Source organism: Seriola dumerili, unplaced genomic scaffold (genome assembly GCF_002260705.1).
Source record: "Seriola dumerili isolate Sdu_G_001 unplaced genomic scaffold, Sdu_1.0 BDQW01000230.1, whole genome shotgun sequence".
Taxonomy (NCBI): domain Eukaryota; kingdom Metazoa; phylum Chordata; class Actinopteri; order Carangiformes; family Carangidae; genus Seriola; species Seriola dumerili.
Genome location: NW_019174485.1, coordinates 1173587 through 1186439, shown reverse-complemented (window position 1 = coordinate 1186439; position 12853 = coordinate 1173587). Strand labels below are relative to the sequence as shown.

The 12853-nt window shown below is 45.5% G+C and overlaps 1 protein-coding gene across 1 annotated transcript in view; it reads right to left on the bottom strand.

The window, feature by feature from the left end:
* Positions 1–524: 524 nt before the first annotated feature.
* Positions 525–12853, bottom strand: part of LOC111229447 (girdin-like) — a 27519-nt gene continuing 15190 nt past the window's right edge. Inside the window, exons 28-38 of the mRNA XM_022755780.1 lie at positions 10972–11145; positions 10647–10744; positions 8709–8908; positions 8382–8595; positions 6473–6661; positions 6221–6271; positions 5318–5506; positions 3922–4138; positions 2141–2386; positions 1920–1985; positions 525–1615 (exon numbers count right to left, since the gene is read on the bottom strand). Of these exons, the coding sequence (XP_022611501.1) occupies positions 525–1615; positions 1920–1985; positions 2141–2386; positions 3922–4138; positions 5318–5506; positions 6221–6271; positions 6473–6661; positions 8382–8595; positions 8709–8908; positions 10647–10744; positions 10972–11145 (2735 nt within the window). The remainder of the gene's footprint in view (positions 1616–1919; positions 1986–2140; positions 2387–3921; positions 4139–5317; positions 5507–6220; positions 6272–6472; positions 6662–8381; positions 8596–8708; positions 8909–10646; positions 10745–10971; positions 11146–12853) is intronic.

Genomic DNA, 12853 nt, shown 5'->3' with positions numbered 1-12853 from the left:
ATTTTGTCACATATCAACATTTCCCCGCAGACTTCAATCCAAAATCTAAGGGACACAGAAAGCAACTTAAAATAAGTTAAAGGGTATAAATAAAATGTTTTGGCAAACACAGCTACACATAACACAGGATTGGCAGTGTGGTAAATAAAGGTAAACACGCTTGAGTCACAACACCAATCTACTTATTGATGGGCAAAACAGAATATCTCATATTTTAGTATATTATACAGAACCTGTGCAAAATCTGAACAGAAACACAATACTGTGAATTTCTGAAACGTCTTTCACTCAGGAATACTGTATATAAAGTAAAAGCTGGTAATGTTACTAAAGCAGTGTGACAGAAAACTGAACCAAAAGCACCTAAACATCTTTTTATTCAACACAACTTTTAGGATAAGTGTATAATCAGATAGTCAGTGGAATACAATTCAATTACAGTGACTTCAATTGTGTGCTTCAGTTCACGTGATAAAACGGGGCCTTGCTGCCACTTGCTGTGTTCAATGATGTGACAGCTTCCTTCATGCAATTGTGAGCGGCTTGTCCTTCTCTTCCAGCCCAGCTGCATGTTCTGCATTTTGACTCTGCTCATTATCCATGTTGAGCAGTGTCTGTGTTGTGTTATGAGAGGACTCCTGGCTCTCAGCTGGACAGTTTTGCACCAGAGATGGATTCAGACAGAGGAAGCTCTGGTTGTTGTCAAGTGCATCTAGACTTGTCTTGGTCGTGACCACAGAATCACTGAAGATCGTGTTTGAGAAGACCGAGCTGAAAGTGAACGAGGAGCCGCAAAGTGACTCCTGCACGAGGGACTTGGGGCGATCTGCAGGAACAACAACTGCTGGGTCTCTGGGAGGTTTAACTGGAGGAACTGGCTCAGACTCACTGTTTTTAGTGTCTGCGTCTGGTTGTTTATTCTTACTCACTGTTTCCTCCTGATTGTTGCTATCTTCTGACGCCTGGGCTTGGAGAGAGTCAGTCTTGAGATTTACCCTGCAGTCGCTGTTGACACTGGAGCGCCGCGATGAGCCCTCTGCTGTAGAAATGACACTGCTGGCACGGGGGAGACTATTAGGAGACCTAGGCTCTCTCAGTCGCCCCTCTTTCCCCAGAGGGGTGGAGAAGCAGTTGAGGCAGCCAGACATCGAGGACGACTTCCCCTGAACATACAACACTGTAATCGGTGAACAAGCTGAGGCTCGGGTGGTGTCAGCTTTGCTTGAGCTCAATTTAGAATTCATCCCAGTGAGCCCTGGCTTTATTTTGACAGTGCCCCCTGAATCTGATGAGCGACGTGCCACTTTCCCTTGGGACCCCCTTCGGATGCTCTTTGTCCCCCTTGTGAGCCAGAAATCCTGAGAGAGCCCTAGATCTTTCTGTTTTGGTAAAGACTGGAGATCTGAATTCTGCCTGTTGGTATTGGGCATGGTAGAAGCTTTCACCTTGTGTTGGGGGGTGGAAGCATCGCTGGGTGGCTGGTAGGAGGAGGAGGAACGGCGTGATGGGGGCTGCTGGATGGGGCTGCTGCCGTTTGACCACGGCTCATTCTCCAGACTCAGGCTGAACTCACCGCTGCTCTCACTGTGGGCTCGACTCTGGATGCCATTCAGAGCTGGAAGGAGATTATGATGTTTTTTGAAAGAGCTACAGTACAATATACATACACACACACACACACACACATTTTCACCTCTGTCATGAAAACATCAGTCAGCTGCATCAGCATAATATTGTTCATCCCCAGCAGGGGGCAGCAGAGTCAATTTTTGCAACAGTTGTTGGCCTCTGTGCTCAGCATAGAGATTAATATAAAACAAGGTCATGATTGCGATTTGATGGATTTACTCTAATTCCTGAGCTGGTAATACATCTGTATGCTCGCTGAATCCTCTAAATGAGTATCAACAGAGCTTTACCGTGATTTTGCAGCTCGTTGTTGTCCTCATATCCAAATGGCACAGTGTTGTCATTTGAATCCTTGTCTGTGGAGCAAAAAATGTGAAATAACAGTTCGAACACTTAAAACGAGAAAAGCACACGAGTTTCACATTTGCTCTCCTCTCCTCTACACTTTGCTCTAACACCTAACTAATGAAGATGCCGTCAAAAAAAAACAGTGGTGCGTTGATGCCTCTACCTGTCACCCACAGCTCAGAAACATCCGGAACATTGTCTGTGGTGTCAGTGGTGTCAGTGGCAGCGATGTGGAGACGGCCTGATGGTGGAGTAGGGAGATGATGAAGGTGGAGAATGGATAAGATGGAGGTGGTGAGGGATGAGGTCAGTGCGTCCTTCCTGTCCTCCTCCACATCAGCCTCTGACCCTTCCAGCTGCTCTGAGCTGTCTGCCCACCGGGCCAAGGGAGAGGCCAAGCTGCCCAGGGCTGCGTTGTTGGAGCGAGGAATGGAAGAAATGGGGGTTGGATGAGGGAGGTGGTAGACAGGTGAACCGGTAATGGAAGTTATGAGGTATTACTTTTATGGTGTTGACAACATGGAGATGTAGATGTCTTGCTTTCTCCACAGACCATATAATAATCTAAAATTCTTGATTTATACTGTATATATATATATATATATATATATGTATATATATGTATATATATAGTACAGCTTGCTCCTGGTGGGGCAGAGCTCATGCAGCATCACTGTCCTCCTGCAATGCAGTATTTCTGTGACCTCCATTGTTCTAACAAAAAATACCCCAGACTGTCTCCAAATATAACCACTCTCATAGAAAGGTAATGTGATGATATTTAAATTGTAAAATCATAAAAATATTGTATAATAGTTAATGTGGTGAATGAGGTTGTCATGGATGGACACATTACTAACATATCTGTATGTACGGCTGATGATGACTCCTACTCAAGCCAGTGTTACATTAGTATCATGGCATGTGATAGATGATAACAAAGCATAGACACTCCAGTATAATAAAAGTTAGGAGTTAAATAAAAGGCTACAGAGCACTGGACACCAGGCCTTCTTACACATGGATCGACGAAAGATACTTGACTTTGTTCTCTGTCCTTCAGCCTGTTCTCATACGGGGAAACATTTTCAGTGTGGCTTTTTCACGGCAAGTACGGCCACATGAGAGGTCGACGGAGAGGATGGAGGTGAGCAAGCAGAAAGAGAGGAAAGTGAGGGAGGATGAGGATAGGAAGGGAAGGAAAAGACAAGGGAAGGGAGGAATCAGGAGTATGGAGGGCGTGAAGAAATACATACACACAAGTGAAAGACACAGGGAAGACATTAAGGACTGTTGAGGAAAGTTTACACACGTCATGCATCAGGAAGAATGACAGTTTGGACATGACACACACAAACATGTGTTTGATTTTAAACACACTGAATACAATGCAACACTTCCATTATTTCACATAATGATTTGCAGACTGACTTGACCTTCACTAGGAACTGTTGAATTATCAAGATTTAAGTTTATTATTAAGATTTAAGTGTTTTATAGAAAGTTTAATTAACAGTTTTTGCTATTCATATTCCAGCTTTTGTTAACTTAACACACTTACTGTGTGAAGATCTTACAACTATGACAACAGTGCTGAAACAGGGTTACTTTAAATACATTTATTTGAGCTTTCACGTCTCCTTGAAAAATGCGGTGGAGGGGGTAGTTTTGTCAAATTTTTGGGAAGATGGTTTGTCCTTCAAATGAAGCTACAGATGTGGATGAAACTGCCGCGTCTATGAGTTCACCCATGTCTCTCTGTCTTGCTGTCTGCAGGCTGACCTCACATGAACAACACTCCTGAATGATCTTTGTGCCCTGCCTCAGATGATCTTACTTCGTGGTCTATTGCTGAAGCAGTGAAGGGGGGACTTTGGTACTCTGATGAGGTCGGTTCTGCAAGTCAATGGGAGATGTGATCTGGTGAATTCATGAAGGTTATACTCACTATTGTTACGCTGGGGTGAGATGGCATCACCTGCTGAGGTGGAGGCTGAGCTCCAGAGCCCATCTGAGCTGAGAAAGGAACCGTTGTCATGAGAGGAGAGGTGTGGATCAGTAACACCTGAGTGCTTGGTGTGGAAGGATCGCTCCGGTCCATGCTCACTGGCTGCTGGATTTTCATCAACTTCTTCAGTTTCAGAGTTATCCGTTTCCACGTCTGTGGAGGAATGAAAAACCATACTGAGTGAGACATGAACAACAGGTACAGTAGGACCAGGCTGGTCTGCAATGGACTGCTACACATAGCAAATAATTATTTTTGTATGTTAAGAGGGGTTGCTTCGTAAATGATTATTATCTATCTCTGTGATTACTCTAAGCTTCTTGGAGCGTTTTAGCATCTGACAGCTCATTGTATTGGTTTTACGCCCTGCAACTTTACTGTTTTGGATTCGCTCTGCTCGATGCGTAAATAAACAACTGCTTGCTAACAATGTGGTTTCAAAATGCAGTCTGCTAGCCAGTTAGCACATCCTGATATACAACAGATGGAGAAAATGTATTAACGTTTTCATAATGGTGTATATGAAGTGTAGATCATGTGTGAACTGAAATTATATAACTTTATATTATATAAACGACTATAGAGGTCAAAATGTAGAAACTCGCTAAAATGTGTAAAAGAAGAATTTCACCGCCGCACAGTTAATTCACAGTCTAGTTATGTTCATTAGCAAGTAGTTAGTCATATACTCCTGGTAAAAAAATTGTGTTAACCGTCTTAACAGACTTACTTATGAAAGAGGCAAGGGCTCATAAAACTTGTACTGGTCCATTATCTTTTCCCTCCAGCTTCTCTTCTCTGCTCCTCAATCATTAAGGCTTGTCACTGAACAGAGACGTGCAGAGAGAAAAATGAGATGATCAATTATAAAGTTGGCCTTGTGTGAGTACTGGTGGTATTTTAGGTGTCCATAAATAGTGTAAGTTCCTTCTGTCCTGCACGTATCAAAAACTGGGCCTTAATGTGTTAAGCTCATTAACAAGTAGCCTAACACTGAAAGTTAACAACAACAGTTCAAACTCTATTTAATGCTACATTATCTATTTGTCATGGTGTGGCCCAATTTTCCTTACATATACTGCCGCTCTTCAAGATGAAACAGATCCTTGCTCTCCATAGTCTGCTCAACAGCGTTCGGTTTCTGTAGCATCAGGGGTCTCGATCTGGCTGAGCAAGTGGCGATTCTTCTTCTCCAGGTTTCCCTTATACTGGCTCAGCAGCTAAACTATACATAGACAAACACGCAGTAAACGTAATATATACACAAAACACACACAAATACAGTTGAGGCATTGAGGCAGTTCACCACCGCAGCGTCACGCTGCTGCGTACCTGCATGTTGTTGAGTTTTGTGGAGGTGATGTAAGCTGCTGAAACTCCTTCTTGAAGTTTGGAGAAGTCGGCTTCCAGCCAGGTGTGGTTCCCAGCTGGCCTCAATTCAGCTGGCTCTGAGTTGACCTTGTGATCTGCCGTCAGCGTCTCGTTGTCGTTAAGAAGCTGATGGTAAGTCTGGTTCCAGACCTAAAAAAATAACCAGCAATGATATCGAGCGGATCTACCTCCTAACAATGGCCCAACTGTTTAGGCCTCGAGTTTTACAAGTGCATACGCGTATGTAGTTGATCGGTCACTCGATGCGATTGGAAACGCAACGGCTTAGGTGCAATCGATGCAGGATATTAAAATCCAATTGGTAGAGCCTTAGCCAAACAAGACTGAGGAGCTGGAGTCGGATAATGGAGCGCCAGCATATGACTGCGGATGCTGTTGCATGCCAGGCCATTGACGGAGTGTATGTCGTCATCTGAGTTTGCGACAGCGTGCCAGAATATGGCCCTGCGTTCGGTGCATGATAGACCTAGAGATGATGGGCCTGAAACTGGATCCCGCGAACGGCCCGTGTAAAGGTACGGGTGGATGGTTCAGGTGTAGGGAAGTGGGCTGCATTGGTGCCTTTTGTTATTGGTGAAACGGGTGAAGAGGGAAGCGATGTGAACACGCAAGACCCCGTGAGCGTATCGTCCTTGTAAGTCCGATAAGGTAAAGGTGTTCGATATGTGAGTGGTCCCATGTAATTATGGGTGTGGTGAGGGTGATTGCCTCCTCCCTCTCACCAGTCTCTGTGTAGCTCAATGGGCACGGAGCCTGCAAACATCAGCCGCGCGTTGTCTTGTGCTGTTTCTTTCTCCAGAGCCCATCCTCATGCTCCTGTCTGCTCTCAGGGCTTCCTCTCACATGGTCGTACGCTAGCTTGGGGGCCCTCTGCGTGGGCGAGGAGGATTGTATCTGAAATGCCCCCAATACAGACAGAACAAATCACATGAAATACGGACTCTCGTGTCCCATGTGTTGACAATTCATCGATAGTGCCCTCCTCTCCCCCCACCTGTCCTGCAGGGTGCGATGCTCCAGCTCCAGTGTGGCGGTGAGCGTTTTTTCAGAGCAGCCATGTTCTGCCCATCAGGGCCTCATACTCCATGGCCTTGCCCGCTCATAGCAGAGTGCAGCCGCTCGTGATTCGAAAAGCTGCTCGCGTGGACACTGGCGCAGGTCTTCACGTTCCCGCAAGGGCTGTCCGCTCACGTTTCTCTGTCCCCGTCTCCTGCTGTTCTCAACTGAGGCATTCTGGGCCATGAGCGAGGCGCTCCTTGGCGAGTTCAGCGTAGATTTCTCCACCTGGAGAAGGAGGAGAAGTTGATTCGGTCCGGTCATTTATAAGACTATTTGGGAAATATTTGTGAGCTATTATGTTAAGCATACTATGGAAGAATACTAATGTATTGTAATGGTCTGCAGGTTAGCGTTGTTGGTGTCTGCAAGGGCTGTGGTTGTTCTCCTGCAGTGCAGGCAGCCTGCCTTTGCAGGCGCGCCAAAGGATCTGAGCCGCTGGCTGTCACAGAACTGACTCTCTAACTGCCTTCAGCTGGGCTGCATAGCCATGGGCGCTCTGCCTCAATGTCGCATTTGGAGAGGAAAGGAGAGGAGGAGGAGCCGATTTGACCTTGTTAACAAAACTCTATGTAGTTTGTTATACACTTAGAGGCCGAGCCTTTTTGGTTACGCATACATTTAGCATATGCAGGGACCTCAAGCTTACATTCACGACTCCACTTCACATTGAAGACGTCTTGACTCAGCAAGTATCCTTGTGGGCGTGTGTCAACTGTCAGGCCATTCACGTCATTGATTGCCAGTCTCAGTCGGAGGGGTGGGGCTTTGATGCGTGATGTGTGCCTCTCGACGTGGCTCGTGCGCCCTCTGCTTGCATGAGCGCATCGTAGCTAGCTTCAACCTGTATGAAAAGTGCCGGGGTCAAAAAGCGACGGTCTGTGGATCAAATTCTGTAAATAAGTATGATGAATATGAATTGTTGAAAAGTTTTTTTTTTTTTAAGACGCACTGTGCCAGGTCCCTCAAGATCTTGCACAGTGCTTCTGCGAGGTTCGATGGCGTAGGACTCTGTGTTAGTGGGTGGAGGGACTTCCTTGTTATGTGAGAGGCTCCAGAGCGGCGCTCTGCAGCTTGTCGCTCTTATACATTTGCGAGCTATGTTATGTGAGAGAGGGCGACATGATGCTAAGTCGAAACTTTGAGGTTTATCCGCGTAAGGCCACCGACATCCAGGGCGGTTCTGACTCCAGCATCTTGAATCTGCTGCATGGAGGAAATATTCTAATTTATACTCACTTCTCATTGGTTATCAATGTTTCCTTCAACGGCGACAGGATGGCAGGATAAAATGCTGAGCAGTACTGTAAGCACCTTGTCGTCGCGGTTGTCTCTTGGTTTCAGCCTGCTGTTGGCACTTCCTGACTCAGGACCTATCATCTCCAGCTCATGTGTCAGCCTCTCCAGTTTGCGTTGTGCTCTCTGCTTGCATCTTCAGCTTCTCGCTCCACAGTCTACCGTATGTATGTGTGTATATGTTTGCTATCAATAAGTTTTTACTAACATTCATTTTGCTGGGATTGTATCATTTATTTGCATTTTTTGATTATTTTTTTGGATTTTGGTCATACAGAGCCATTTCATTTGAGGTGTGTATTAAGAGAAGAAGAATTCCGTTTGTTGGCGTCACATCCGCTTCAGATCAGTATTACGACATAAAGCTGAATATGTCAAGACGATGTCAGGCACAAATAGAAGAGAGGAAGCTGTTTCAACGTTACGATGTCAAAGTAGATTAGGAGGAGACTAAGAGAAAACACGCATTGTATGGTTATGTTTAACCCTGCTCTTAAATAAATGCATGTTGTAGTCGGCTTTTATGGTCCAGATACTTGTGTTGCGGTACACAGGTGAATTGTGTATTGGTTATGTGTGACGCAACACATGCACGCTAATTGGCTGTAAAATCCTAGGCAAACCAGAGCATGGCAGCGAATGTCTCCCTCACCTCTCTGAGGGTGGCCAGAGTCTCTCTGGTCGGACTAGCAGCTTGCTTGCTCGCGGAGGGAGGCGATTCTGTTGTCTGCTCTCCCAGCCTTTGACTCTCTTCAGCAGTCTCTCTTAACCCCTCCACCTCCTTTAAACTAGAAAACAGCATCTCCCTCTCCAGGCCGGCCATGCAACATAACTCTGTCCTAAAGTTGGGCATCCTGGATTTCAGCCTTCGAGACGGAAGGAAAAGTAGTGAGTTTATTCGATAGGCAATGTGAGTCTGACAAACATTATCCTAACTTAGATCGAAGCAACCTGACCACCCTTGTTCCCTAGAAAACACCTGCTGGCGGGAGTCGTCGATTCTCCTTCTCGGTGAGCTGCCTCTTGTCTCTCTCCAGCGCTGGTAGTCCTCTTGCGTTCGGCTCGTGCTTCTCTGTTCCAGCGCTCCAGGCGTCTCGCGGCCGATCCCGAAAGTTCCTCTAAAGTGGCCTGCAGACTCTGGTTCTCTGCCTCCAGCTCCTGAACCCCGCCTCCAGAACGCTGAATTTTCCGCTCAGTCCACGCCGAATTGGAGGGGTAGGTGACAGAAATAAATTCATTAGTAACTGTTTATCAAATTCCGAATCTTTAAAACTTTTATTTTGATCTATCAGTTCTTACCAGAGTTGTCAAGAAGAGCCTGTAGATGCTGAATTAACGTGTCCAGGGCCGTTGCACTTGGCCTCCACCAGCGAGATGTGTGTGCTTGCTGGCCATACGGAAGGAACGTGCTGGCAGACCTGTGAAGAGTGCTGTTCGCAGCCAAGGGGAGTGATCACATATGTGTGTGATCCAACAAAACACATGGAGCTATTGTGACGGCGTTTCTAAAACTTCCAGATCCGACATTAGTTCTTATGTAGATGTTCGCTTTTGTCTCCGTCCTCTAGCTGTCCTTTCTCTTGAATTGAAGGTCTGATTGTCTGTGAGGAGTATTCTACTCTGCGATCCTCGGATTCTCTCTCTGTGTGCAGTCGCCCGATGGAGTTTAAATCTCCATTCAGGCATCTGCTTGGTACTTGTACTGAGTGGGAATGCGATTACTCTGGTGGTTTTTCTGTATTGAGCAGGAGGTTTTGTAACCCTGAGGGCTCGGCCTGTTTAGATGAGGTCCAGTTGTTGATGGCTGCTGACCACTCTGGCAGGACCAGCTTTAACGCTCATGGTGGTGGCTCGTGTTTGGGCTGTGTGCTGTCTGGCTAAATAGACGACTCGCTCTGAGTGTCCTCTATGGTAGCCAGGAGACTGTTGGTATTCTCCTTCTCCAGCTTCAGCATCGAGGTCTGCGTGTCCGCTCAAGCTCACCTCCTCACGTCAGAGTCGTGTGGAACCTTTAAACACAAACACGACCTTAACTTCTGTATTAGTACTCAAGACCAGCTCTGTGTGGGGAGCTAAACTGGCTGCCTCACTTACGTAACAACTGCATATCAAATACATTAAAATGTAACTTTTTTGACCTAGGTTCTGGGTCTTTTAACTTAAGGATTAGATAAAAATATCTAATTAGATGGAAGCAATCATGCATGTGCAAACTTACATAAATTTACAATACCATCTCCTGATCCTACTCAACCTATCCCATTCATTAACATGAAGAGTGTTCGTCACTTCACCTTAACACCCAGTTTCTTTACCGATGTTCTAGATGGCTGAGGTGTTCTCGACCGTGGCTCTTAGGAGACGCTCTGCTCTACTCCCAGCCCAGGATTGAGACTCCTCGCATGCTCCTACTTTGTAGCGCAAAACACAGCGTCAGGTTTCCTCTCACTCCTGCAACTCCTCAACAGACACAACGCAATACGCTCAACTCTCCACGGCTCCTAAAGTGAAGATACGAAGTTGAACACTCCGAAATTGGTTATCTAATAGCGACCAGATTCCTGTCGGCAGTCTGAAGAGTGCATGGGCTTAGGATTCATATGAGTGTTGAGCTCTAGGCTTTATTTTTGTGAATTATATTATCCCTATCACACCGTTGGTTCACTGATTCCTGTTAGACGACCGTGCTGTAGGATATGACAGCCATAAAACTGAGAAGACGTCAGCGTCGTTGGGCCAGGTGGCCGCGTCGTGGCTGTTGCTAGTTGATCGGTGTGAGAAGCATAGGGCATAAGTGGTCCCGGTAGACGAACGCGGTTAGGATTAGGAAGTGTTCCGTCGAGGAGCCTCAGACATGTCATGTGTATAGATCAGGCATAAGTGTTCGAAAGCCGTTGGCTGTCGGCGTCTCTGTTACCACACAAGTCGTGCCTGAGATGCTGGGATACTCCAGCGTGGTTAGTAGTATGCTTATCACGGCCGTGAATCTCCTGGCACCTGCACCGATTTCCGAGTCTATTGGTTATCAATGTGTTGGAAAAGGGCTTAAACAGGCTTATCACGGAAAAGGTTAACAAAGGAATCAGAGGGCATTTGATCAACAACCTTGTGTGCGTGCAGATGTCTGACCTGTTCCATGGTCATGGATCTGTGCCTTCAGCTCAGACCTGGTAGCTTCTCCGCACAGCGCTTGGTGGACTTTATCTGGAGCGTTGCCTTGGTCAGTCATCCACGCGGCGGACCGTCGGCCTCTCGGCCGCCGCCGGGTACTGCAGCCTTTGCCACTGATCTTCCCACACTACCTCTTTGTCTCCTGTAGCACCTCTGTATCACTGCAGAAGTAAGAACAGATGCGGCTATCAGCATGCCTTGGGTCCCCCGGGTGTCCAGCTTCTGTCCGAAGACTACAGTGCTGTCTGGCAAATACAACACACAAAAAGCACCATCAGATTTTTTTATATTTTTTTTTTTTACCTTACCTTCCAACATGTACTCAAAATGGGTCTCAGTTTTCTCATCCTTCACCGTGTTCATAGGTCCATATCTAATATATCAAATGAATACACGCTTGATTTCTTAGTCTTATCATCCAATAAATAATGGTTAGCTGTCGTTGGCATCAAGTATTTAGGTGGATTTCACACAATTCATGTCTCAAGGTTTACTTGTAGAAAACATTAATAAGACCACTCCACCTACCTCACTTTGTCCTGGGCTAGAAACATCCATCTGTGTGCAGTGCTCTCTGTACGTCCACTTCACTCTCGCAGCTGTCTGCCTTGATGTCTCTTCTCTCAGGGCGCCAGCTCGTCTCGGTAGGTGCGGCTGCGCGGGGACTTGCGTCCACGAGAGCCTGGGAGTTCTGTGAAGGTTCGGACAGAGGCATGATTCAATAGCCAAGCACCTCATCTAAGTAAATGTTTCAATGTTAATCTCAAATAGTCTTTACTGTGGGAACTATTCCGACCTAGTAACAACTGCGCGTCATTAGTGTCTTTTATCATCTTGTCAACGTCACTTTGTTATATTTAAAGCTGCAGCCTTGTCAATATTTTTATATACCACTTGAGTCAAATGATCAACATTATGTTGAGTAGGTGGTTGCACATATGAAAATACCACAAAGAATATATCACAGAATGCAGTCCCTCTGTGAAACTTTTAGGTCTTTAAGTGTTGTTTTGGTTTTACTCAACCTTTTATCGTAAGTTTATTGGTTCAGTTCATGAGGCTTATGTGGCCAATGAGTAGCTATTTTTTAGCAATATATCTTTTTACGCTTATATAAACCCGATAAAACCAACTGTGCTTTATCAACTCTGCCACAAAGCTAACAAAGTGAAGCTAGTTAGTGGAGCATGATGCTACTAAAGATCTGGTTGGTGGAGACCTAAAGCAAAGTGAATATATACTTTTCACTCAGGTGGCCAGAGACAAGACCTCCAAATGAATGCAATGTTACTACGGCTAATGTTGTCTGCTGGATTATACAATTAGGCAGCGCTTTTGCTAACATGTTTTAGGATGTCAAGCTTTAAAGTTCGTATATATATTCACTCTTCCCGACGCACCCCAGGTGGCTAAAATGATTGATTTAATGCTGCTTTATCAGGTAAATATTTTGGTGATGAACTAATGCTAATAATGGCAGAAAACCTGAGACATAACGCTAAAACAGAGAATACAATACTGAGGATCTCCTGTTCAGACAATCCATAAACAAGCTTTAGTGCCTCTCTGAGTCAGGAGTTCAGAGGTTTAAATTTTTGGCCTGTCATTAGCACTGCTTCTCAGCAAAGCATGTATGCATAATATGTATAATCTGCAGAGCGTCAGGGGTTACTCGGTGTCACCATCAGAATGAAACTGGCAATTTATTCTTGTCTTCTCTGGACTTCAAACTCTTGCTGGATGCTCTCAGCTCGCCTCCATGTCTCTCACCACTCATGTCTGCAGTCTAGCATCTGCTCACTTCTTTTTCCGTTCTGGTGCATCAGGTTATGCGATGCAGAAGAGACAAGCAAGAAATAGTTAGTGTGCATACTTACTACTTCCTGCAATAGTTTTAATGAAACTATTGAAATATATATAACTGTTTATTATATTTAAATACTGGATTAGACT